Raw genomic sequence first — 27,890 nt, forward strand, 5'->3', positions numbered from 1 at the left:
ATGAAACAAGAACAGGAGACTCTGAAACAAAAAACAAGCAAATATAAAAGAGGTCGGATATATAAAGCAGAGTTGCTAGAATAAAATTCAATAGAGAGTGAAATGAAGACCTAGAGCTGGGAAGAAGCTAAACAAGATCACATCCGATTTTGGTGGCAGACATAGAACTAGAACCAAGACAAAATTCAGGAGTCAGGTTCTCCGAGAACAATGGATGTTCTGTTTTCCTCTCCCTCTTTCTTGTTTCTGTTTCTCTCCCTGAAGTGTAAGGCTGGTGTGGAGCCGAACCCCACAGCCCCTTCCTAGATGAGAGGCAAGGCTTCCATTCCCTGACTGGGCGGGTGAGACAATAGGTTTCCCTTGGAGACAGACAGGTAGTAGCCACGCTGCTCTGGAACCTGAATAAAATTACACAGAATCAGAATGTCTGAAGAGGAACTGGTTAAATGAAGCCAAGAAAAGAGCCAATAGAATTGCCTTTTACATATTGGTCATTGGATGCTGAGTTTGTGCCTTAGCCTCTCTGAGCCTCAGTTTCCTCATCTGTAAAGTGGGCGGGTGTTTTGAGAATTACATGGGAAATTGTGTGTCTAAGACATTCAGCACATGAGACTTTTCTTGAATGCAACACCTTCCTGGGGCTTCATAGCCTTGCCCTTTGAGTTCAGACACCCCAGACAAGGACAAGCACGACAGCCCAGCCCTGGCAGGGACAACTCTCACCCCAGACCACGGAACCAGCCCACACAGGCTCCGCGGTCAGAGCCCTGTCACCACACAGCTCCCCTAGATGTTCACAACTGCTTCTCCTCAGCAGTCAGGTCCACACAGTGAAGCTGGACTCCCCAGTAACAGCTCCAACCCTTCTTCACAGCAGAGCCCAGGAACAGCTAGCTACCCCAACAGCGGTATCCCTGCTCTCCCAGGAGCTGCCTCCTGAGCGCCCACGGGCGCTGCCCAGGCCACCTACACCGTACCCCCACACACGCCCCTGCTAATGGCTGTGTAAGGACTTTTCCGTGGTCACTAGCCTAGGATTGTCATTCAATTAGTGTTAAGAAGGCCGGTTGCAGCAGCTGCAGCAGCTGGGCAGCGGGTGATATGTTTTGGGAACCCTGGAACAGGTTCAGACCTGCTGGTAGGAAAGATCTTGCAAATGGTCTGGGGCGAACGGATTGCAGGGGCCAGGGAAGAGACAGCCACAAGGAGGGCCGGAGAGGGCCGGATTGGGCCGGATTGGAGGAACTGAGCGACCGTGGCATGGGGAACAGCGGCACCTGGTGGTAGCTGTGGGGAACCGCACCCTCTTTCATTAGTTCAACAGATACTGGGAGCACATTTAATGTTCCCAGTGTATTTGACATCCAGAGCGGGTCATTTTTAACACCTTCTATGAAATAAAATTATTTTCAGCAATAATACTAAAAAAGAACAAATAATAATGGTGACCTAAAAGAGATTCAGTTTAAAGTTATTTCCCTTCTGATATACTTTATGTAGTAATGTAAATAATTGTCCATTAACAAGTAAATGTAATAAAACTGAAATATCTGCAAACAGTACAATTTGCGGAGCCATAAAATTATACCATTGACGTGATAGTTTTTCTTGATTTGTCCATTAGTTTTAAAACACTTCATTTAAAAACAGTTTGCCTTGTAATGATGTTCAAATTCAGTAATATAGTTAACATATGAATATGCATTTTCCAACTAAAGATCTTACATTTCATGGTTTGCAAGGCTTCACTGTTTTACAATGTAAGCACAGATAAAATCTCCAAGTGGTCACATAAGAGGACAAAATGGAATTCAAGTTCCGTCTTTATCTTTACAATCTCTGTGCTTTCCTTGTCTGTTTTGAGCCTAAATGCAGCAAGACAGTGACCGGCGAGCTCAGAGACCTCACACAATTCCAGTCCTTCATAGACTTGCTCTCCAAACGCACACACACAGCTCAGGACCATTGTGTATGTGGAGTTGGCTGTATAACTGGGGGTCTTTTGAACTCACTTCCATGTAGGATACAAAGTTCATTAAAGAACATGCTAATATGAAGCTAACATATAAAGTATGAAAACACGATAGCAAATGGCAAGGTGTGTATGTGACTTAATAATCCCAGTGTCAGTTTCCTGGTTTCAACAATGTGCTCACAGGTCACGAGGGCTCGGGGGTCTGCTCCCCAGCGTCACCATTTGGAACTCACGCTCCCACTCTGCACAACAGCTAAAGCCCCCGCCCCACAGCTCTACAAATATCACCGGCATTCCAGATCTCCACAAATAAGGACTGCTGTCTCCTCCTCGCCCTCCCCGGGCGGGCGGGCTCCACGTGGGTCTCTGGAGGGCCAAGCCATGACAATGGCAGGTCTTCTGAGCAGGACTCAGCTGGTACTTGAGGGCACCAGGTGACAAAAACCCCAACTATGACTGTCCAGCCCAGGGAGGAAGGTGGGGCAGCTGAGAAGGATTGCAGGGGACAGGATGGAGGGTAACCACGGTGTTCAGGTTGTTCCTGGGGGTAGAATTACCTGAAGACACTTTCAAATGCACCAGTGCGGGCGTGTGGGCTTAGGAGAGGGTCAGCATTTGTTGAAGTCTTCCCAGGTGGAGCTACGGTGCAGTCCACAAAGACAGGGAACCTGAGGCCCAGCGCGCACAGCCCTTCGGCCCCCACACTCACTTGCCTCAGTTTCCCACTCTGCGATAGACCCTCACTCGCATGAATATTCCCAGGGCAGAGAAGTGGGAAAACCAGCCCCACACAAAGAACGTCGTTTTCAGACACTTCTCATTGACCCGTTTCCTTGTCCCTCCCTCACCCCCCAAAAATGAGGGATCTCCCACAAGAGAGAAGCAGAGTTTATTCCAATGACTGGGGTCTTGCCACCTGAAGATGTCCAGAGTCTTCCCCTTCAGGGCCCAGAAGAAGGAGGGTCCTTGTTGTAAGTAATGCCGCTCAGAGCCCAGGACCAGGCTACACAATCCCCCCTCCCTTGAGCTTCCGTCCTCCCCCAGCCAGAGGACAGGTGACTGGGTAGACAACACTAGACAGTGTGGGCCTCAGGCCTCAACTGTCCCCTTCCACAGCCCAGCTGGTGGTGGACAGGAAGTGAGCTGGCCCAGCCAGACTGCAGGTCCTGAGATGGGGCTGAGGACAGAGGAACAGGGCACAGGCCCTGCCGGCCCCGGGCAAGGTGTGCCCTCAGGCACAGGCAGCCTCGGGTCCCTGCCCACACTCCGGGGGGCCCTCCATCTTGCTGGCCAAGCTGTAGTAGTAGGTCCGCATGCGTTGCTCCACGGTCAAGAAGTCGGGACGATCCTCCCACCTGTGGGGATGGGCAGAGCTAGGCCACTAATCACATGGCCAGAAGCCAACTTCAGCTGGAGGTGGACACGCAGGGGGCTCAGAAATCATGGGGCCGTCGGGCAGTCCTGGCTAAGGGAGCAGCCTCTCAGGTGTGAGATCTGGAATTCAGGGGTCTGAGCAAAGAATGGCTGACAGATAGGAAGTGGGTGGTAACTAACAAGACTGCGCATTGGGCTGACACTACTGACCATGGGTGACCAGCTGAAGCACTGAGCACGGGATGTGTCCAGGGCCGGGTGCAAAGGTGCTGCCTGCCCTGAGCTGCAGGCACTGAGGCGGTGGGGCTCGTGGGGAGCGGGACTCTAAGGGCACTACGTGCGGGATAACCCTTTATCGTTGGGGTGTCAGGTGCCAGCCTCGCTGGGTGTTGGGTGCTGGTGTACTGTGGGCGGGTTAAGGCATGTTGGAGTAGGGAGGGCTGATCATTCATTATTTATTTATCCTACATATTGGATTGCTTGGCTGTCCGGGTATTCATGTGTTCGGTGCTGGCCACGGAAGGACAGGTATCGAATGTGAGATGTGTGCACTGCACGGCCAGTGTGGGGTGACAGCTCATTTGGGCGCGTGCTGCCTGCTGGCTGATGGGAAGGCAGGATATTGATGGTGTTAGGAGTTTGAGCTTTGGGCTTCAACCAGAGATGTGGTTCTGAATGTATCGCATGTCGGTGTGCTTTTGTGTTGGCCTGTCTGGGTACCTGTGCGGACTGAGGAGTCACCTGGGCCAGGACGTAGGGCCTGGGCCATACGGAGTCATATCCCTTGTCTGAGTATTGGTGCCCTGTGGGGACAGAGCCAGGAGAGCTGTTTCCAGGCCCTGGACCTCACGTGGAAAGGTGCTGGCTCGAGTGATAGCCATCAGCTGTGACTACTTGGCCATCAGCTGTAACCACTGAGCCATTGGCCACGAATATAACTGCCGTGGCTACACTGGCAAGTTGGTTGGTTGGCAGAGAAGTGGACGGGTGATTGCACACCGTGTGGAGCCTGCTTCCTGTGTCTCCAACCCGGCCACCAACGAGACTATAGTGGTGTGACTCCTCTACCTATGGCTCTATGGGTGTTCCTTTTCGGCCTCACCATGTCCTGCGTTCTTATGTGGGGAGCGGGAGCAGAGTCCCTGCATGACACACCCTATTTTGGTAAGAGTACTAACTTGGTTGAGTATTGCAGGATTGATGGGTGGAGTGTTGGCTAGCGGGGGACAAAGGTTTTAGATGCTGGAGCACTGGGTGTCCACAAGTAGGGTGTTGGACCATTGGAACACTGTAGTGTCAGTGTGTTGGGGAGCCGAGCATAGATATGGGGTCTAACGGTGCTGAGTGCTGGAAAGGCCTGGAACCGGGGAGCATCTTTGGGTGGGATGACACCAGGGAGTTTTGTTGGACCGAACAACTGAACACTGAGACCTCCTGTCCCAGGCCCAGGTGTCAGTACAGCCAGGTCCCCACCCGCCAGCTGGCACTCACTTGTAGATCCAGCAGTCTCTCATGAGTGCGTACATTTCAGGCGGACACTCCGGCGGGCACTCCATCCGCTTGTCCTCCTCAATGAAGGCCATGACCTCGGGGCCCTTCATCTTCTGCTCAAGCCAGAGCCAAGTAGCCATGTAAGTAACCGGGGCCCTTGCACCGCCCCCCAGTGACAACCCGCCCCCCTGCACGTGCGCACGCCTGCCTTGTAGGGCTTCTGGCCGTAGGAGAAGGCCTCCCACATAGTGACCCCGAAGCTCCAGACGTCGCTGCGGCTGGAGAACTTGCGGAAGTTGATGCACTCGGGCGCGTACCACTTGAGCGGCCACTTCCCGGCCGAGCGGGCCTGGGGGCAGGAGACACTGCTGAGGCAGGGTGTGGGCCCCCCACCCATCCACCTGGGCAGAAAGGGATGGGACTCACGGTGTAGTAGCTGTCATCGGCGCCTAGGGCCTTGGAAAGGCCAAAATCACTGATTTTGGCGTAGTGCCGGTTGACCAGCAGGACGTTGCGTGCTGCCAGGTCTCGGTGCACAAAGTTCTTCTCCTCCAGGTACTTCATCCCCATGGACACCTGGTGCAGCAGCTCTGTCACGTTGCTGACGGGGATCTCCTCCCTGGGTGCAGGGGAACGCAGGGTCAGCCCACATTCCCAAGGGGGCCAGGCCCACATCTCTAACCCAGCTGGGCATGTTCATGCATATTAAGCATCTGCTGTGTGCCAGGCACGGGGCTGGGGACACAGCAGTGACACACGGGCAAAAGCCTCGGCACTCGTGCAGTCTGAGACTCGTATTTCACCCACATGATGATTCCCAAACTCATGTATTTGTTACATCCTCCATGAGCCCTCCAGGGTGTCACGGCATCTCCACAGTAAGAAGAAAGCTAAGCTCAATTGTTTCCTCTCTCTCTCTCTCTCTCTCTCTCTCTCTCTCTCTCTCTCTCTCTCTCTCTCACACACACACACACACACACACACAGACACACACACACGGCCAGCTCCTCCTTCTCCTCACCCCCTCTCTTCTCCACCTCCATTCTCTCACCCACTCAGGCCAGAAGCCCTGGCCTTGTGCTTGGCACCTTTCTCACACCCAGCATCCAACCCATGAGCACACCTGGCAGCCCTGCCTTCGGAATCCCTCCAGAACCCTCCGCTTCTCCCGCTCCAGCTTCTGCCACCCTGGTCCATCACTTCACCCGGGTCAAATCCAAGTGTTTCCTGTGCCCACCACGCCCTACATGACCTGCCTGTCACCGCCCCAGCAGCATCAGCTCCAGCCACAGGCCCCCTGTACTGTTCCCCCACCGCAGCAGGCACGGGTGCACCTCAGGGCCTTTGCACTGGCTGTGCCCTCTGCCTGGAACGCTCGGCCCCAGAGCTGTGCTGGGCTGCCTCCCTGTTTGCACAGACCTCACCTCCCACTGACACAACCCCTTTTCCATAGTATTTATCTCCCAACATACTCCATACTTTACTGTATTATAATTATTATTTAAAGACTTTCTTCACCCAACCAGAATTCAGGCAGAAACCTTTGTTTCTTTTATTCGCTAATGAATTCCAAGTGATGTAATAGTTCCTGTCACAGAGAAATTGCCCATTGAACACCTGTGGAATGACCAAATGCATGAGCCAGGCCCACCTTGAAGGCGAGTGTGGGCTGGCGGCACAGGCCTCAGTGAGTGTTTGTGAGGATAAGAGCTTGAGGCACGTGGGAACACAAATGAACTGGCAATTTCTTTAGATCAAAGGTTGGTCAGTTTTTTCTGTAGAGGGCCAGATACTGTGTGTTCCTGAAAATAATGCCTAGCTGGACCATCAGCTCTAATGCACATTTTGGAGCAAAAATTAATATAAGAGCCGGTCTTATTTTAATGTAAGACATGCTCTTATATAAGATCGGGTCTTATATTAATTTTTGCTCCAAAAGACGCATTAGAGCTGATGGTCTGGCTAGGTCTTATTTTCAGGGAAACATGGTAGTAAGTACTTTATAGCCTTTGCAAGCTGCATGTGGGCTCTGTCACATATGCTTGTGTGTGCTTTTCTTCCTTATCTGCCCTTCAAAAAAGCAAAACCGTGCAGGACAAAACAGTGTCTGCAGTTAGCTGACCCTGCTTTAGACAGCTGGCTTAATGACACAGGTTGTGAATGTGACCGAGTAGGGTGGCAATGATGACGACATTTACAGCCACACTTAGTTGACAAGCAGTGCCAGCCACTGTTCTAAGCACTTTTTAAGTGTCAGCTCTCTTGAGCCTCCTGAGGTAAGCCCCGCGGGCACCACTGTGGGACAAATGAGGAAACGGAGGCTGGAAGAACTGAGAGCTGCTGGGGCACAGCAGTCGGCGGCCCAGCTGCGTCTGGCTGTGCACGGCAGGTGGCCCGGAGGGACGGAGAAAGCCCCGGCGGCCGCTCACCGCTTCCCGAGCAGGAACTTGTGCAGGGGCCCGCCGCCCGCCATCTCCATGACGAGCATGAGGGCCTCGGCCTTGCACACGCCGATGAGCCGCACGATGTAGGGGTTGTCCAGCTGGTGCATGATCTGCGCCTCACGCATCATCTCGTCCTTGTCGGCCTTCTCGGTGCCGTGCTTCAGCACCTTGACGGCCACGTCGATCTGCTTCCTGGCGGGGGGGCGCGGTGAGCCGGGCCTGCCCGCCGCCCCCTCCACGCCACGCGCAGCGCCCGCGGGCCGGAGGGCGCCTCTGCAGGCCGGGGACGGCCGCGGCCCCCGCCACCAGGCCCGGCCCGCCAGCCTCCCGCGAGTCCCTGTCCCGGGCTGTTTCGCAGGCACACGGCTGTCACGGGCTGGCGTGACCCCACCTTCGCCACCCCCAGGCCCCCACCGCGCACGGCAGCCATACTTGCGCATACGGTAGACACCCTGGCGCACTGAGCCGAAGTTGCCGCAGCCAAGTTCGATGTCAGCTATGAGGAGGTTCTCACGCTTCAGGAAGAGCTTCTTGTCCTTGAGCTCTTCAGGGTCACTGTAGGGGCTCTCATACACGCTCGTGTCCATGGGCAGCGGCCGCGCCCTCTCTGGGGGCGCTAGGCATGCTGGGTAGGGTACACACACAGGTGTGCACTCCCAGGTCAGGGGAAGGGCAGGGGACGGGGACGGGGATGGGGAGGGCAGGGCAGCCTCAGCACCCACAAGGCATGTGCCCAGATAGGCGTGTACCACCCGGAGCGTGCACATGTGCAAGGGTACAAGTGTGTTCGTGTGTGTGTGCACTTCTGCTCCCATCTCTGGGAAGTCCCATCCATGTCCAAGTGGACTAAAGGCGGGTGCCTGTGCCCACACAAGTGCACCCAGGTACACTCCCACCCACATCTGTGTGCATGCTGGCACAAGCATGAGCGTCCCACCTGGAGCACGCACATCTGCCTGCGTGTGCACTGGGTGCATGCACCTATGTCCACGCTTGCCTGTGTCTATGCAGGCACCACACAGCCATGTTTCAAGGGCTCCAAAGGGGAGCCTCCGTGCACCCATAACTATGTGTGTTCTCTGAGTCACGCATGGGCAGGCCAGTACCATATAGCAAACACGGGACCACCGGCAGCAAGGCATTTTAGGGATGTGGGCTCTGGAGCCAGTTTGCCCCAGAGGGATTACTGGTTCCAAACCCGCCCCACCACTGCCTAGCTGCGTGACTTACAAAGTTACTGCCCTCCTTTCTCATCTATACGATGAGAGTAATTACTGTGCCTACCTCCTATGGCGTTTCAGGAGAATCCAACGAGCTCATATGCCCGTCAGCTTGGAGCATAATTGGCATATAATAGGTGCTTAACAAATGTGTGTCTGTGCCTGGTGGCCCAGGCATGGCCAGGTGTCCTCCCCCGCAGGTCAGCATGAGCCTGTGTACGTGCACACAGCTGGGTGTGATGGGAGTGTCCCTGTGCAGCAGTCTGTAAGCTCAGTGTACGCACAGAGCCAAGCAAGCCGACTGCCACAGGCCGGGCAGGCCCATGTCTGTTCCCCAGCAGACGCAGACCCCGCCCTCAGCCTGGCACAAACCCATCATGCACCTCTGCCTCTGCCAGCTCACCTGGTTCAGGGGTGTAACCATCTGAGTTGAGGGTGTCGATCCGTCTCTGAGGCTAAAGGTCATGGGGTCAGCAAGGGTCAGCAGGGCCCGAGCTGGGGCACCAGCCCCTCTCATGAGACCCACATCCCCTGACAACTCCCAGGGACAGTGCAGGCAGGGGAGCCTCGTGTTCCACGGCAGCCCTGCTCTCCACCCCAGCCTCGCCCTGGAAACAAAACCCATGGCCCCACCAACTCCATCCCTGAGGCCCCAACCTGGGGTGCCACTGACTCACGTGGGTGAACGTGGATGGGTGGGCTGGGAGTGTGGGAGCAGCAGCCCCTGGGAGAGCAGAATAGGGGGTGAAGGGTGAGGGATGCAGCTCACGCTCCCACCCACCCCGCCCCCGCTGCCCTACTCACCTGCACTAGCGCTGGTGTTGGGGCAGGCCTCCTTCAGGGAGTAGATGAGCCCGTCGGCCTTCAGCTTCAGGTACTCCACCAACTGCAAGGAGGGCATCAGGGCAGGGCTCCCCTGCTCCCCAGGAGCCTGAGAACCCCACCACAGCGTCTCCCCTACAACCGTGTGGGTGAGCAGCTCACCTGCCACAGGGTGTCAAACTTGGTCCCCTCAGGTATGCAGTATTTGCCCGCCTTGTCCTGGCTGATGAGGTAGTGGTATACGGTTTTCCCGTAGATCAGGGACAGTGCATACGTGCCTTGCTCCTTCCGGGGCCTCAGCCTGCCAGGGGCAAGGAAGGAGGCCACTCCTACAACCACCTGAGTCCCTCTCATGGTGCCCCCTAGCTGAGCCCAGCTCCCGCGCACACAGGGCATCATACAGAAGCAGCAGAGACAGGGGGAGCCAAGGTCAGGCCCCACTCAACCTCTAGACCTACTGGTAACCTCCAGGCCAGTGGGGCATGAGGCTGGGAGGAGCAAAGAGGAGAACCAGTAATCCCAGGAGATAGTCATCTAATGTTACATCTGATCATCCATCCACAGGGAAGCATTGGGCTTCCCACTGCAGACACTTAGCCTGCATTGCCTGATACTCAGCCACCCACAGCTGGACACTGGGACACCCAGGGGGACACTCAGCCATCCGCAGGGACACTCAGCCAAGCACAGAGTACATTCACTCATCCACAGGGGACACCTGGCCACCCATGGAAGGCTATGTGGCCATCTCTGGTGGACGTAGAGCCACTCACAGGGGACACACAGGTCTACTACACATGTAGACTCAGGACCATTCTCTTGTGGAGAAGTGCATTCCCATGCACTTCTACATGAAGAGCAACAAAGGTAAGAACAACTCCATGGCCAGCACACGGGACACCTTCGTACCAATCAGAACAAGTCACCTTGTCATCACAATAGACCAGCCAGTTATCCTAACAGACCAGCCTTTGACAGAATGAGACCCTTCACTGTCCTCTGCTGGAAATTTGCCAAAATAAATAAATCTTCCATGTCTATGAAAGGGAATTGAGCCCTCAAAGATCGTACCTGTCTATCCACACACACACACACACACACACACGCACATACACAGAATAATCTGATCACACACACAGATGCACACACAGGTCAGCTTGACACACATGCAGAGACACATACATATGCACACACACGTGTACACACAGACCAACCTGACCACATACACACAGACACATGCGCACACATGCTGATTTAGAGCCCAACGCCCACACCCTCACACCCCACGGTGAAACTGGTCATCTCTGCCACCATGAGTCACCAGCACAAGATTCTATCCCACAGTTAGGGGCAGATGCCCACCAGAGGACTGAGGACAGCTGGTCCTGGAGGTCTCGGGCTCTGTGGAAGGTGTAGGCGTCTGACCAACAAACTAAGGAACTGCACTGAGTACAGAATAGCTGGCTGGCAGCATGCAGCCTGAAATAGCACTGAAGTCCTGACAAGTCGTATAAATTCAGACAGCGCTTGGGATCTGCCATGGATATCCATTCACAGGACAAATGTTTCCTGAGTGTCGACCACGTGCCAGGCACCATTCTAATGCGGGGATTCAGTGGTGAACAGGCCCGGTGTAAGCCCACGTTGCGATCAAGCACTTCCTGGGATCAAAGGAACAGAGAAATCTCCCCTAGATCACCAGGTGAAGATGGTTTGTGAATGTCCCATCCATTCAACCAGCAAGTTCCCCAGAGAACAATACAGGTCCCAGGCTAGCCCACAAAAGTGAGGAGATGCCTGAAGAGATAGGAAACCAGAATAGGGTGATGGGGAGCACCAAAGGGCAAGGGAGAACCCCACAACAAACAAATGTCCCACAGAATGGAAAGCACTTCCATAGCTAGACTGGTGGGCTAGCCTAGAGGTTATGGTCTCTAATTACTGTTTCTCTTCTTTTGAGAAGTGAAAATATCTCTTAAGGTCAAAACCGTAAGTTTTGAACTGACAACAGAAACTCAATGCCCAGCCGCTCACCAGCAAATGTGTGTGGAATATTGAAAATACAGCCACACATTAGGCATTTCTGCCCATCGGTAGCTGGAGCCTAGTTCCACATTTCCTGAATCAGAGCTTGGCCATGTGACTTGCTTTGGCCAATAAGACATCAGCAAACATGACACAAGAAAAGGCTGGGAAAGTGGTTGACCACCAGGACTTCCTGCCCTCTCTTGCTTTTCCTGGCAACCCTGCAACCACTGTGCTTCTAACATGAGACCAAGTCATCCTGCTGGAGAAGCCACGTGAAGAACAAGGCACCCAGCCTGCCAGCTGCCCAACATGGGAGTGAGGCCATCCGAGACCATCCAGCCCCTGGACACCCACCATCTGACTGCAGCCACAAGAGTGAGCTCCAAAGAAACCAGCAGGAGAACCACCCAGCAGAACTAAGTCCAGGCTGCCAACCCATTGAATCAAAGGTGAATAAATGACATGTTTCAAGCTGTGACATTTTAGGATGATTTGTTATACAGCAAAAGCTAACTGAAACATTCTCTTTGGAAAGAGACATAAAGGAGGAGTCACCAATTCCCAGAAAATAACCACTTAGGCAAATATATTGGTGTGGTCACCATATACAAGGTGTGATCAAAAAATACAGTGAGTGTTTAAATTTAAAGTATTATAGTAAAAGACACATTACCATTAATCCCCCTCAAAACACTCCCCCTAGCTTTGAACACACTTATCCCATCGTTCTTGCCACTTTCTGAAGCAGTTCTGGAAGTCCTCTTTCATGAGTGTCTTTAGTTGCATCGTCGTGGCTGCCTCGATGTCCTGAATCGATTCAAAATGTTTACTTTTCATGGTCATTTTGACTTTGGGGAAGAGCCAGAAGTCACACGGTGCCAGACCCAGTGAATAAGGTGGATGAGGACACACCGTAATGTCTTTATTTGACAGAAATTGCCGTACCAGAAGCGATGTGTGACATGGAGCGTTGTCATGATGGAGGATGATTTACGGCACACTTTAAAACACACCTTCTCTCAACTGTAGCTCACACCTGACTGACTGCACTGAACAAGGTGAAACTGGTCACACACTGTTACTAGGGTTGATGCGCCACTTCCTGTATTGAAGATCCTGCCTTTCCATTGGGTGGTACTGGGCAGCAGCATTTCACAATATGTTTTGATCCCACCATATATTTCAACGCCCCACATTCTGTTTTATTCACCAAAACACCACGAGGTGGGGCAGTTCTTTGTCCTTACAGTTCAAACTCGAACTTAAGCTAGAGGTACAGGCAAAGAAATCAACTTGCATCTCCACTTTTAAAAGAATATAGATAACCTGATAATGGTGATAAAAGTTAAGAGCCCAGATTTGTGAAGATACTGCTTCTAAACTCTTCACATTTTTGTCATTTCATCTTCACAGCATTCCCCACAAGGTAGATACTAGTGTTATTATCCCTGTTTTGCAGATGAGAAACTGAGGCACAAGGAGAGCTCTTGCCTACACTGCACAATTTGTTGGCGGTAGAGCCAGGATTCCATTTGACTCTACCATTAATTCTACGTGCGACTGACAGCCAGCTCTGTCACAGATTACCTGTGCAACCCTGAGCAAGCCACTTATCTGCTGTGCCTGTTTCCTCGCCTGTAAAATAAGAAAACTGAACTAAGTCAGAAGTTCTTAATCTGAAAAGATCTCTGAGAATGAGATTCAGAACCAATCATAAACTCAAGTAAGTATATAAGGGCTGACAACTAAGTTCATGAACTTGCCACCACACGCTAACATTGGCCACACTGTACAAACAGCTCGGGAAGGTGTATTGGTGTCTCACAGCTGTGTTCATGTTGACGTGTGGCACTGTCTTGCTGAGTGGTGTTCATTATTATTGTTTCATGTTTTTGTGTGATGTCACAAGAATGTCTGAGCTTGAATTAGAGCAACAAACATTAAATTTCTTGTTAAACTTGACAAGAGTGGAAGTGAAATCAGGGACATGTTAGTCCAAGTTTATAGGGATAATGTCATGAAGAAACTGGCAGTGTACAAATGGATTAAATGTCTTTCTGAGGGGAGAGGACGCTTCACTGATAAAGAGAGATCAGGGAGGCCAGTAACAAGCAGAACTGATGAAAACATTGCAAAAATTCATCGAATTGTGTATCAAAATCGTCAGCGGACTGTGAGAAGCATAGCAGACCAAGGAACATCAATAGAGAAACAGGAAAAAATCTTAACTGAACATCTTGGCATGAGAAATGTGTGTACAAAAATGGTCCTGAAGGAGCTCAGCGATGAACAAAAGCAAAGGAGAGTCGACGTTTGCCAAGACCTTCAGGAGAGACAAGACGATGTTTTGGGCCATGTTATCACTGGTGATGAAACCTGGGTGTACCAATAGGACTCTGAAACAAAACATCAAAGTGCACAATGGAAGTCAGCCAGTTCTCCACCACCAAGAAAGTTCCGTCAGTCCAACTCAAGAGTCAAAACAATGTTGCTAACCTTTTTTGATACCAGAGGGATTATTCATTATGAATTTGTACCAACTGGACAAACAGTTAACCAAGTTTACTATTTGGAAGTGCTGAAAAGGCTGCATGAACAAGTTAGACGAAAACAACCTGAACTTTTCGCCAACAATTCATGGCTCTTGCATCACGACAATGCACCAGCTCACACGGCGCCGTCTGTGAGGGAGTTTTTAGCCAGTAAACAAATAACTGTAATGGAGCACCCTCCCTACTCACCTGATCTGGCCCCCAGTAACTTCTTTCTTTACCCGGAGATAAAGGAAATATTGAAGGAAGACATTTTGATGACATTCAGGACATCAAGGGTAATACGACCACAGCTCTGATGGCCATCCCAGAAAAAAGAGTTCCAAAATTGCTTTGAAGGGTGGACTAGGTGCTGGTGTCGGTGCACAGCTTCCCAAGGGGAGGACTTCGAAGGTGACCGTAGTGATATTCAGCAGTGAGGTATGGAGCACTTTTTCTAGGGTGAGTTTGTGAACTTAATAGTCCAACCTAGTATGCAAGATCTCTGGCGTAAACATGTTTTGGGAGGTTGTGAAAGGGGTTCGGCTTCGGTAAGATTCCCAGAGGGATCCATGATCCAGAAGTTCAGAACCACATTAACAACATTCTCTTGAAGGCCCTTCCCAGGGGTCAAGTTTCTTATCAAGTTGAATCAATCAGTACCACAAATGCTGCAATTATGCAGAAATGCAGGGAGCTGTGGCAGCAAATATCATTTTGAATAAGCCATCCCTTCTTTAATATTCTGAACAGTCAGTGGTCAGCGTGTCCCTGGTCTCACTTCCAAGCCTGAGTGGCATGCATATCTTTCTGTCACACCCTGACCTCAGACCTAGACCAGTTCCAGGCGTGTCCCAGGCCCCGTGATAGCAGGGGTGTTCCTCTCACCCCTGCCCCAAGAGGTTCTGTGCCTACAGCTGTGACCTTCGGCTCTATCCACATACTGAGAAAGCAGATACTGGTTACAGGAACTGCCAGAAGAAGCGACAATAGTTTCCATCCGAAACACTCCTTGCCTAATTTTCCAGCAGTCTGGATCATTGTAGCTGCTTCTCTCTTGACATTTCCTGGCATGAGTTACTGTTCCCATAATGTCACCGCTCCACCTGCTTCTGAACGTGAGTGCCAGCTTCAGTCTCTGTACTGTACCCAGATTCTAGGTCCTTCAGCCTCACCATCTGTGGCCATGCCGATCCTACCTGCCTCTGAGCCTCCAGGCCGCTGGATAGGCCGAGCCCAGCAGCTCAAAGCCACTGGCCCTGGTTCTCCTGAGGGTCCTTTCATCTCAGCAGACCAGTTAATTCAAAGCCTGTCATAACTGCTGCTGCATTGATGCAAAAACTTTGCCAACTTTTCCTTTTGGCAGTGGATTTCTTTGTTAAACAACATCTTTCACGAAAGTTTAAGATATGAAACAGATCAAAGCTGCACTGGGATGGGACCTGAGAAGCCCCCTGGCTCCACCCTGCACTCCTTCCACCAGTTCCGCCCAGGGTGGGGAGTAGAGAAGAAGAACAAAGAAAAACCAAGACAGAAGGGAGGCAAAGACTAAGGTGATGAAAAGCTGAATTAGGGACTTGAGATGAAACCAGGGAAGGGAAGCCTAGACTGTGAAAACAACGGAAAAGGAAATGACATGTCATGACGAGAAAGCAGAGACCAGGAGAAGTGGCTGTGCCAACTGGAGGGCCATACAGCCTGTCTTCGTGTGGCCGGCTTGGAGAGAGCCGCAGACATTCAGGCACCTGGGGTAACATGTACACGAGCAAGTGAGGTATGGATGTGTGCGAGACGCAGGCCCAAATGTCCGCAGCATCTACGTGAGCACCTCACCCTACATGGGGAGTGTGCAGCGTCTGGATGAAGACAGGTAACATCGGGACAAGTGCCAGCCCTTGCTAGAAGATGGAAGGCTCTGCCCCCAAGTTTACAGTCCGAAAGGAAAGTAAGAGCACCAAACACTTGTGTGTGAGATGCCTGTCACCTCCATTATGGCTCCTTATTCCAATCCTGGGACAGACTGCTTGCAAAATTGGCTGCTTTAATTCCTCTCCTGTGGGATTAACCTAAGTCATTAGGCAGGGTCAAAAATCTAGTTTGTCAGCTGATAGCACAGTCTTGTGGAGGAACCTGCATCCTGTGGGATACCCACAGGTAATCCGGTACACGCACAGAGACCACACATGGGTGGGGAAATCGAGAAAGGGGTCTGCGAGGTGGCCCTAGGAGAGGAACAGGGAATGGAGGCCCTGAGAATTCAGACACCTTGGAGAGGATAGGATACTGGACTTCCTGGGGTCATAGGAAAGAGTCAGGCACCGAGTTTCACTGTATCTCGAGGCCTGAGTGATATCAGCTCACATCTGGATAACATCCGTTATACAAAGGGACCTGTGTCCAGACCAGAAAGCAGCAGCCAGCAAGACTTCCAACATGCAGCAAGGTTATGTAAATAGCTTCAGAGATACCTTCACAATAACCAGTTCACAAACAGCCACCTGGCTCAGCTGTGGCCCAGACATGGGCACATACTAGTACATGTGTCCACCCATATATACTAACAGCTAACATTTACTGCACTTTTAGTACATGCCAGACACTGCATGTTGCTTTACACATAGTAAGTCATGCAATCCTTGTAGCAGACCCTTGGAGAGGCACCACTCATCCACAGAGCAGTCAGAGGAAGTCACCGCCTCCCTCCCTCACTTCTCCCACTCCAGCCCTCACTCACGCAGCTCCAACCACACTGGCCTCTTCGCTGTTTCTCGAATGTGCCACCAACTTGGCCCCTGGTCTTTGTACTCACCTCCTTTATCCCAGGGGGCTGCACAGCTCACTTCTCACCTCTTTCGGTTCTTTAGTCAAAAATCACCTGATCGGACAGGTCTTTTCCAGCCACCTAATCTCACCCCCCTCCCCACCTACACACTCTTACCACCACTTGACAGACTGTATTTTATTGATTCACCTTTTTTGTCTACCTGCTCCACAAGAACAGGGATCTGTGTCTGTTTTTTTCACCACCATGTCCTCAGTGCCTGCAACAGTGCCTGGCACATGGTGGCTATTCAGTAAATTTGTGTTGAATGAAGGTGTGGAAATGGAGGCAAGCGGAAGTTCAGCTACTTGCCTACTGTCCCCAGCTGGTAAGTACCAGACACTGGATTCCAACCCAGGCGGTCCGGCTTTGGGGTCCTCACTACTGCTGCTCCTGCCCCGTGGAAAGGCCCTTTGCAGACTCAGAAACGCATCCCCACTTGCACGTGGAGCACAGGCAAGCTGCTCCCCTCTACGGGCACACTGACACCTGCGCCCGCCTCACTGCCCCAAAGCCCAGGCCCAAGCCCCACGTACAGGAACTTGCCGTCGGTCTGCGAGCCCGAATAGAGTTTGCGCTCGGCCTCCTCACGCGTCAGGTTGCTGTGGTACCAAGGCATCCGCTCGTGAGCTGTGGTGGCGATGAGTTTCTCCACCTGGGGGGCCTGGCTGATGATGGCCTGCTCCAGAGCGTCTCCCTAGGGAAGGGAGGGTCAAGGGCACTTGTAGGCGCGCCAAGTGCGTGGCCACAGGGACCCTCTTCTATCTCCTGGACCTTCTAATCCCATGAGACCCCACTCCGACCCCAACCAGGCGCACCTGCGTGAAGTCCTCCAGGCAGTTGAGGACAGCCACCCTCCCTTGTCCCTGTCCCCTCCTCAATCCATTCCAGGCCCCGCCCATTCAGGGCCGAGCCTCAGACCCCACCTTCCAGCCGGCTCCTGGCACACCTGTAGCTTGAAGTTCTGATACTGGTAGTCGAAGGTCACAACCCACCGCCCTCCTGGCCAGCCCACCCCAGGGCACCGCCCCCCGCCCAAGCTTCTCCCCTCCAGGGCCCTGAGGGACCTCCACCTCCCTGTCCATCTTCGCTCAGGCCCCCGCTTCAGAGGACCCCGCCTGGTCCCGCCCCTCGGGCTTCCAAGTCGACGCAGCACAGCAAAGCGCCGGCGGAAGAAGGGGCTCGGTCTCCGCGGCCCCAGGCTCGCTGCAGCCCGGGTCCGCCCCCCAGCCCCGCCCACGCCGAGCCCGCCCGGCCGGCGCGCTCACCTCCAGCTTCCACGTCTGGCGCACGTAGTCGCGCACCATGGCGTCGCGCAGGCAGTCGAAGACCCCGGGCTGCGGCTCGAGCCCCGACGGCCGGTTGCAGGGCTTGCGCAGGTTGCAGGGCAGGCCGTCGGGGTCTCGCGAGTAGAACTCGCAGAGCTCGGCGGGGCCGCAGTGCGCCTTCCCGCCGGCGATGGCGTAGGTGCCGTTGAGCTGGCGCTCGATGGGGAAGTGGTGGAAGCGCACGTCGTGCACCAGCGACAGCACGTAGCCGCCCAGCGAGCGCAGGCACTGGCGCAGCAGGAAGAGCCCGTCGGCCATGCCCGCCAGCTTGAGGTGCTCCTCGGCCTCGGCGCGCGAGATGCTGCCGTAGAAGAAGGGCAGGTGCGCCGCGGGGTCTGGCATCGCTTCCGCCGCTCCGCGCAGGTTGCGCGCCCCTGCGCCTCCCCAGACCCTGCGGGTTCAGAGTGGGATTTGGGGCATGCCAGGGCCTCGCTTCCCTTCCTGAGCGCCGTCCGTGGGCCCAGAGATAGTGGGAGAGAGGCCGCATTGATGGGGCACCCGTACCCATCGTGCAGAGCATGCTTTGTGCCGGAACCAACTTGGAGGGGACACCTAGCCTGCGTACCAAACCCACCTCTGACTTTTCAGAGAACTTGTGCGGAGCGCCCAGACTACACGACTGGCCCCTCACACCAGCACCTGGAACTATTCATCTCCAAAACACGTGTTGAATTCTTATTGTGTCAGGCCAATGCTGAAGATAAGCGTGGAAAAGACAGGCATGGTGCCTGCCCTCTTTAAGATAACAGTCTTGGGGGAGGGAATGCAATAAACAAAGAGACAAAAATAATGGCTACGGATTTAGGTCAGTGTTATAAAGGAAATATAGAACGATATTAAGAGAGAGAAGAGGTCACGGTAGCTGGGATGTTCACCTTCTCTGAAGAGGTAGCATTTGAGCTGAGATCTAAAGAATGAGGAGGAGCTAACATTTTTAAAAACACGAAGGAGAGCACATCAGGCAGAGGGAACAGCAAGTGCAAAGACCCTGAGGTTAGAATAAGCTTTGCTCTTCAAAGGAAGCTTACTCTGCCTTCCCGTCTCACTGATTCTTTCCCCCACAGCCTTAGAAATTCCCCTTGCCTTCCTCCCTCTGCCTTCTTGGACATGTTTCTAGAAAGCACAAACTAATCCGAATATCCATCAATAGGGGATTGGTTAAATACATTAGGGTTTAACTCCAATGTAAACTTTGATAGAGCCATTAAACAAAATGAGATATGTGATTGGGAAATATATATGGGGAGAAGGAATTTAGGTAAATGGGTATCTGGTGAGGCAGATAACCTAAAATTATCTACCTTCAACTTCCTGGCATAATGGTTATGTCCGATATCTTGATAAGCATTGTGTAACACAGGTGTCTGAATTCCTCGAAAATTAGAGAGTGTACACTTAAGATTTATTCATTTCATTGTATTTGGATCCCTCAGTAAAAAAGAACCATAAAATATTGAACCATAGTTAATGATCTGTGTGCAGAAATATTTATCGATGACTCTAATTTACTTTGAAAGGCAACCAAAAATTAATATTGACTGATAGATGAATAGATAGGTTCAGTCAAATCTTATTATTCGCAGTAGTTCTGTAGTCACTGCAAACATGGAATTAGCAAATACTAAATAAACCCTTGCTCCTAGAGGAAATCCAGGGCTAGGATCCTCTGAGACTCTGGTTACATTTTCATCCACTAATCAATATGTAACCTCGTTCTACGTGTACTGCTGTTTAAAGGCACCTTGGTTTATGTTGTTGAGCTATTAACGGTGAACTCTCAGCCAACAGCACTATAACTAGAAGCTTATCTAACACATTCTTTTTGGCACCCCACAGCCTGCCTGCACTTGGGAACACAGACAGCACTTCAGCACTGCACTTGGGACCCATTGGAACAGTGAAATCTACAAACAGCACAAAAATCTGGCACCAAGTGGACTGAGGACACTTGTTTATGGTATGAGAGCTGAGACAGGAAGGTAGAGTGTCTCGTACAAGCTCGGCGGGAACATGCACGTCAGTTGACTCAAATTTCTTGCTGCTCTGCGTGTGTCCTTGTGACCGTGAAAGTGCCTCAAGTATTAGTTTTGGGGTTCCAAATAAATTTTAGTGATAGGCTAGTTTGCAAGTACAGAAAGCACTAATAGTGGGATGGACTGTATGTAATCGAGCAACTATAGCAAAAGGTTAATTGTAGGGTCTAGGGGGTGGCTGTGGGTGTGCAACTAATTCTTCCCAGTTTTCTATATATTTGTAAGTTTTTATGTGACATTGACAAAAATTATCTCCCCATAGCAGTTTCTGGCCATTTCTCTACTGAGGTGGGCCCAACAAAGCCACCCAGGCATAGGTTGTGTTCAGGGAAGGAGCTTTGGAGCCTTTCTCAGTTAAGCAAATGTAAGCAGGGGTGCAGAGGAAGCTTTCGTGGCTTGAGCAAGGGTGCCTCTCCCCTGGGTGTCCAGGGACATGCAAGGGACGTACTGGGGCTGAGAGGAAGATACAGGTCTTCACTCAATGTCAACAGGGTCTTGGAAACAGTGACTTTAAGCAAAACGATGTGTAACAAATCAGTTGTATCTGAGACTAATTGATAGAAACAAGAGTTAGGTTCCTACAGCATATTTCTAGTCACAAAAACATCATCAAACTTCAAAATAAGACCCAAAATACTTCTAATATTACGCATTGGAATAAAGGTGAGCTCAACATACATTGAAGAAAGATGAATAAAAACAAGCAAGATCATTCTTTTCTAACCCTCTGATTCTAGTTCAGGGTCACGGTCGCCAGAGCCTCTTCGCAGCTCGGGGCGCCAGGCGGGACCCAGCCTGGACAGGACGCCCTTCCATCACAGGGCCACTCACACACCCCCACTCACTCAGATGGGGACAATGCAGACATGCCATCCCCTCACATGCTCATCTTTGAGATGTGGGAGTCCCGGGAGAAAACCCACGCGGACACGGGGAGGACATGCAAAGTCCACACTGACAGTGGCCCCGTCGGGAATCCTGTTTGTTTGTTTGTTTTTTCCTCATCAACATTATAACGAAACAACATTGCATGAAACAACATTATTTCAGGACCTGCTGTACTGAAAATTTTAGGTGAGGTTTGGGAATCATTTCAGGTGACGTCTGGGTTGGGACAGCTGGAGGAGGGGCCAGAACCTGCATTCTGACCAGATACCTCTGACACTGGGCTTAGGAGGGCCAGGGTTGTGGGGATTCCCAGATGTCCTAGCAGATACCGGCAGGCGATTAATCAGGGACTGCAGCTGTGTCCCCACCTGGAGCCATCATAGGCCATCATTCTGTAATATACGCAACAGCACGGGCGACCCTCAAAGGCATCCCGATGAGAGAAAGAAGCCAGACTCAAAGGCTACCACTGTGTGATTCCATTCAAACCTATCAATGGGGAACACATCAGTGGCTACTGGTGGTGTGGCGGGGAGGGGGAGTGCTGAGTACAAACGGGCATGAAGGAATGTGGGGGAATAGTCTATATATTGATTGACATGTAGTTTCTTGGCTCTATGCATTTGTCAAAACTCACAGAATGTTTCTCTAAAATGAGTAAATTTTACTATATGCAAATTATACCTTTGTTTGTTTTTTAATTAAAGGGAGATAAAGTTGCTGGAAGGTATAGACACACCAGGCACTAAAAATAATAACTGAAACCGGAAAAGGAGGGCTGTCTCCACTCTTGCTCCCCTTTCTTGACCCCTGCCCTCCATCCAGCTTCAGAGCCTGCCCCCCAAACAGGCTGCTCCCCAGTCTCCATGGACTCCCCCGCTGGCCTCCTCCCTCTCTGATGCCAGCCCTCTGCGTCCCCAACCTGGTCCCCTCACTTGGGCCATCCTGTCTGTGGCTAACTGTGCTGCCACTCCCACTTGTCTAGTCCAGATATCTCTCCTGAGTTCGTTTGTGCTGCCATCAGCTCCTTTGATCTCTACCCACTGTTTCTATTAATAAAACCTGAGATCCAGATCTAACTCATGGTGCCTGTGATTGGCGGAACCCCACAGTCTGTTTCCGACATAAGCTGAGCTCAGGGGTCTGCAAGTTGCTTTTATGCATCTCCTACTCGGGGCCTCCCTTATTCAAGAACCTGCTGTGGCTCCCTCCTGCCTACCCCACTGACTCTAACCAAACTCCTCAGCCCTCCCTCTGCTCCAGCCAGGCTGCACTATTAGTCTTCCTGCAAATCTGCTGACAAACTCTTATCCCTGGCTTGTCCTCCCCTCGGAAGGCCCTCCCCACTCCTCTCCACTCACTTCCCAAGTCCAGCCAGCCCTGCCTCACAGCTTCATAGAGCTGCTCCCCGTAGACACAGGACAAGGCAGTAAGGTGGGGGCTGTCCAACAACCGTGGGGAGGGGTGGGGTTGGGGAATCTGGTCTCGGGGGCAGGAAGCTGTGGCAGGAAACTGTCGACAACACAGTTTGAGAAACTCCTCCCCACAGTGGTCGCAGGTGCAGCCTGGGTAGCCGAAGGGGGGTTGGTGCAGAAGTGGGGGTGGGGAGAGGCTGGCCCCTGGGGCCATAAGCCATGCGTGGCCACCGTGGACCCGAGGCCAAGGTGTCCCAGAGACAGGAGTGCTCTCTGTGCGTCCTCAGCGTCACCCCAGCTTGTCCGCCTCACTGCAATCATGACAACAGTATCAACAGCCTTCAGAGCAGCTGGCCCGTCTGCAGCCTCCTGTGTGGCCCCAGACTCGGCCGGAGGATCAGCTGCTTCCGTCCTGAGCTGTGCCCCACAGACTTCATGGCTTCCCCAAGAGATGTGCCCTCCGTGAGACTCCCCACCCCAGGCCTGCCTGGGCTGGCTGCGTCCTGCCTCCCCTCAAGTGTGTGAGCATCTTGGGACACACTCGGAGCTGCCTTCTCCGCGTGTGCAGCTCCACCCAGACACCAAGGGACACTGGCCCTGAGACAGGGAGGAGAAAACCTTGGATCCTTGGCCAGACACATCTGCCTGAAATTCCACCATTCAAGCGCCCTCCCTGTGTAAAGGCAGGGTTAAATTATATCTGTTCCAGGGAAACCTGACACCCCAAACGTACTGCAAAGGGAGGAAAAAGGGTCAAGGGATCAAATATATTTTGAAAAGCATATTAGCATATTAAAGGCTCTGATGCAAAACCGTATGGAGGTTCCTCAGAAAACTAAAAATAGAACTACCTTATGACCCAGAAATTCCGCGTCTGGATATTTATCCGAAGTAATCCAAAACACTAATTCAAAGAAATGTATGCACCCTTATGTTCCCTGCAGCCTTATTTACAATGGCCAAGATGTGGAAGCAGCCTGGGTGTCCATCAATTGACGACTGAATGAAGAAGTGGGCCATATACACAGTGGATCATTACTCAGTCATAAAAAAGAATGAAATCTTACCATTTGCAACTACATAAATGGACCTAGAGAGCATTATGCTAAATGAAATAAGCCAGACAGAGAAATACAAATACCACACGATCTCACTTATATGTAGACTCTAAAGAACAAAATAAACAAATAAATACATAAATAAATAAAGACCTGCGTGGAAGGGCCCTCTCCAGCTTTGTTTAATCCCACAGCTAGGTAGCAGGGCCTTGAAGGTCCACTCTTCCGCACAACATATTTTGAGCATTAAAAGCCCCAATTAAATGGCCTGCATGAGAGCCCAGAGGCGAGACAGGCTGCAGAGGAGCTGGATCTGCTGGGAATGGGCAGGAGTGGCCCCAGCCAGGCCTGTAAGCGCTGTATGCCACACTCAGTCAGACCCCGAAGCGTCCCCACCCAAGGCATTGTGGAAATGAGGGCCCGGCTCCTTACTGTCCGTGGCTCATCTCACTGATCCCTAGGCCTCTGCTCTAGACCCCAAGGCCCCCCTGGAGCCATGTTTCTTGCTCCTACTCCACAGGCCATGGTGGGGCCCCCTATACCCACACACAGAGGCAGCACAGGCATTTGTCAGCTAACAAAAGGCCACCTCGGTTACATTGTAAGTCACAAGGACAACAGTTAGCATGGTGCCATAGATGGCAACAGGCTCCTTCATATCTTTTCTCTGAACAGGGCATCAGATTGGAATCATGGAATCATGGATCCATTGCATAGGAGCAAGTGTGGTCCTGAGCAGTGAGCAAAGCTTGCCAGACCCCACCTGGAAAACGGGCCAGCAAAGGTGCCCGACACTGGGGCACTGCGGAGGTTCCATGAGCGACGGCTCGCGGAGCACCAAGCACAAAACCTGGCCCACCCTTCCGCTTCCATGTCCTGCCTGTTCGCAGCCCTCCAGGACCCCCGCCTCATGCAAGGTTAAAGCCCAACGCTCGCAGTGACCCTAGGCTTTGCACCATCTACCCATCACCTCCTTGTACTCACTCCCTCTCCAGCAGCCACACGGGCCTCCTTAAATTACTTGTTCAGGTCACTTAAACAAATCAGGCAAGATCCAACCTCAGCGCCTTTGCACAGTCTGTTCCCTCTGCCTGGACACTTTCCCTAGTATCCCTCTCTTCATTCAGGTCTCTGCCTAAATATCACCCCCTCCTCCAAGAGGCGTTTCCCGACCTCCCTCTCTAAAATCACCTCCCCTTCTTCCTCGGTCCTGAGCCAGCTTTATTGTTCTTTACCACCAAAAATGGGATATATCTATCAACTTGTTGACATGTGATCTTTGACATATGTTAACAAATGTTATGACATATCTTATAATATGATAGAACGTGAACAGTGTGAGAATGGAGACCCTGTCTTGTTCCCCTGCCTATACCAGCAAGGTACATAGTAGGTACCCAATAAACGTTTGCACAGGCTGCTTTCTGTTCCCAGAACGGTGCCCACAGCCTTCCCTTGGCCAGGTGCTGCAGGTCCCCTCAGTTGTCCCCTCTCCTGGAAGTGTTCCTGCCCAGGCTGAGTGGGGCACCGCCTCTGCTCTCCCAGGGCCTGTCCTCCCACATCACAGCCCTGATGGCTGCCTAGGACCACTGTCAGCTGCTCCTCTGCCTCTGACCAGGCCGAGCGCCCCAAGACAGAGCCTACAGCTATCTTGCTTTCTCCTGTAGCCCCTGCTGCCTCCCAATAAATACCTGTCACCCGGGCAACAACAGCTTCTGTGCCAGGGACTGGATGGTACCTCTTACGAGCGTCGTCCATCTAACCCAATCCTCATCTCCCCCCCATTCACTGCTAGCCCCATTCCTCCTCAGCTAAACAGGCTTCGAGGGGTCAACGCTGTGTCCAGAATCATGCAGCCTGCAATGGCAGTTGGGGTTGAACCCAGGTCTCTCACCCAGCAGCCGGCACCAACCACTCCAGTCCACGAGGACAGTGGGATCCCTGGTTCCCCAAGCCGTGTGCCCAGGGGCTTCCCCACCCACAGACCCCGCACTGACCCAGGGGTCACTGTCCCCTGAGCTGCCTTCAACTGTCAGGCTGTTGGGGGGTGAGGGGCAGGTCCCCACATCCAGCAGACTCTCTAAGTGCATGTTGAGTGACTGGATGACGCCACGACACCAGCCTCCCCACCCCCATCCCAACCTCTGCTGCCTGGGTTTTAAGGGCTGTGTGACCACGACGACGAGGAGCTCTCCCTCTCCGCACATCAGGCTCTGGGACTGTAAAAGGGAGATGGAAAAAGGTTTAGGGGGTGAGTCTAAAGGACGGAGCCTGGTGGAGATGTGGGGACAACATGGTCCTATGCACTGCAGGGTGCTTGGCAGCATTCCTGGCCTCTAGCTACTACGTGGATGCCAGTAACACTCCCCGAGGGACAAGGGGAAGGGAAAATTGGCTGTGTCTTAACCCTATGCTTCGGGAGGGACCAGGAGTGGTCAGCACGGAGCAGTCTGGCAGCTACAGCCCCCAGGACGGTCTAGGATATGAAGTCCGGAGCCTGAGACCACCTGGAGTGAGGAATGACCATCAGAACTACAGTTATGCTGGAACTACACGCATTTGGACTGCCCAGTCCACGTACACGCAGACTTTTTTCAGTAACTATGCAGTCGGCCCTCCGTCTCCCGGGTTTCGCATCCACAAAGTCAACCAACCAACAGGTCGAAAACAGTATTTTTGACCCACGGTTGGGAATCCCCAGACGCGCAGGACTGACTGTAGCCATTGTTCTAAGACATTTTATGCCTCCGCAGGGGTCCTGGAACCAGCCCCCATGGATACAGAGAGACAACGGTGGAGTCAAAAGTTATACATGGATTTCCGACTGTACGGGGGTCAAAAACCCCCGTGTTAACCCACGTTGTTCAAGGGTCAACTATAGCAATATACTTATATAGGACCTACTGTGTGCCAGGCACTTAGATGTATTCACTCCCCTAATCCTTGCAAGAGCCCTGTGAGTGAAGGATTTGTGGATTTGGGACTGAAGCACACAAAGGTGGAGGGTGCTTCACTTCTGTGTGCCCAAGGTCACACAGCACACACAGTCGGTGGCAGAGCCAGGAGGCTAATCCAGGTCTCCTGCTCCAGAGTGTACACGTCAACACCGCGCAGTGTCCCTGCCGGGCTGCATGCATGAGGCTGGAGGACAGGCGAAAGGAGAAAGCAGCAGCCCTGGGCTGGCAGAAGAGCCTTGGCAGGTGGCACCCAGGACTTGGCACCCCAGGAGTCCCAGAGCTTAATCTCTCAGCCAAGCTTTATTAAACACCTACTATGTGCTCGCTGCCTTGGCTGAAAGAACAGTAACAACGATCATCTTGAGTTGTTCACCACAAGAAGCCCTGATCCTTTCTGCCAAGACCATTTCCTGCCTGGGGCACCTTTCCAAACCTCTCACCCTGCGGTCAGGAGCCAAGCACCTACTAGGTGCCAGTATTTTTATCTGCACGTACCAGATATATAAACTGAGGCTCAGAAAGGCCAAGCAACTTGCCAACACAGCGACTGAACAGGATTCAAGCTCTTTGCTCCTTCACCCCTCTGGGTCCCCCTTTAACCTGAGCTGCCCTACAAGTGGCTCGAGCCTGCCCTGGACCCCTCATGGTACTCATCAGCATTTTGTTGTTCAGATTCATATTCTGTTGAGCCCTGCTGAGCGACTCTCACATTCATGGCCTCAGGCCAGAGCACGGGTTTACTTTCTCTGGAGGTTTCCCTGTTTCCTGGAACCAAGGGAGCTGCCCTGGCGGGGCCCAGTGGGAGGCCAGGAACTGAACAGGCACCTCTGTGTCCCCAGGACACTTCTGCTCAGCTGAGCCTCTGAAAGGGTTGGGAGTGGAGGGTGCTGCTTCCCTCAGTGTGACCGCGTCTGCTTCCTTCTCCAGCTGGACACCACCTGTCCCAGTCCAACAGGGCTCCGGACTCTATCCTCCTCCACCAGATCCAGGCCACCCCTGGAGACAGCAGCCAGCTGCTGTTCCATCCGTGATGACTTACCTAGGGATGGATGTCCAGTCAAACGGGCCACCCACAAGGTCTCTGGTCCCCAACGCAGACACACAGCTGGTTCTAGATGAAGAATGAGGGCCCAAGAAAACAACTTGTGTTTCTCTGTAGCCCAAGCCCCCAGCCTGAGGCCCCCGCTGGCTAACCAACCCCTCTCAGGCAAGGTGTAAGTACGTCTCGCCCTGCCAGTTTCTCTCTGGGGGGAGTTCTATTCACCTTCTGCCAGCTGCCCCAGAGTCCCCTGGGGTGGCTGTGCTGGCAGGACAGAGGCAAAAAACAAAGGATGGCCACTCACCTGGGTGCAGCAGCGACAGCACGAAGGCCCTAGCTGGGCAGGGACCTGGGCCGGAAGGCCTGATGTGCTCTCAGCAGCAGGTTCCTCAGCCTATTTCCTTGATGCGAAGACAGGAAAGGGGGCTGCGTTTGAAGTTTACGTATAAGTCATAAAATGCTGTGT

The 27,890-nt window shown here is 52.5% G+C and overlaps 1 protein-coding gene across 1 annotated transcript; it reads right to left on the bottom strand.

The window, feature by feature from the left end:
* Positions 1–1,477: 1,477 nt before the first annotated feature.
* ZAP70 (zeta chain of T cell receptor associated protein kinase 70) lies at positions 1,478–27,890 on the bottom strand. The gene is made up of 14 exons (XM_081068940.1): positions 27,729–27,890; positions 27,425–27,496; positions 17,975–18,425; positions 17,243–17,403; positions 9,489–9,627; positions 9,309–9,390; positions 9,182–9,228; positions 8,908–8,959; positions 7,717–7,909; positions 7,270–7,476; positions 5,267–5,459; positions 5,049–5,189; positions 4,841–4,953; positions 1,478–3,330 (listed from the first exon to the last, which is right to left on the bottom strand). Exons 3-14 carry the CDS (start codon positions 18,374–18,376, stop codon positions 3,207–3,209), a joined length of 1,854 nt encoding a protein of 617 aa, XP_080925066.1. The 5' UTR covers positions 18,377–18,425; positions 27,425–27,496; positions 27,729–27,890; the 3' UTR covers positions 1,478–3,206.

This window comes from Rhinolophus hipposideros (genome assembly GCF_964194185.1).
Source record: "Rhinolophus hipposideros genome assembly, chromosome: 12".
NCBI classification, from domain to species: domain Eukaryota; kingdom Metazoa; phylum Chordata; class Mammalia; order Chiroptera; family Rhinolophidae; genus Rhinolophus; species Rhinolophus hipposideros.

Coding starts and splice junctions, on each gene's coding strand:
- ZAP70 (XM_081068940.1), bottom strand. CDS start 18,376: ATGCCAGACCCCGCGGCGCACCTGCCCTTCTTCTACGGCAGCATCTCG. Junction 5,460..7,269: donor AAGTTCCTGCTCGGGAAGCG/GTGAGCGGCCGC, acceptor CCCTGCACCCAG/GGAGGAGATCCCCGTCAGCA. Junction 5,190..5,266: donor CCGATGACAGCTACTACACC/GTGAGTCCCATC, acceptor TCCTGCCCCCAG/GCCCGCTCGGCCGGGAAGTG.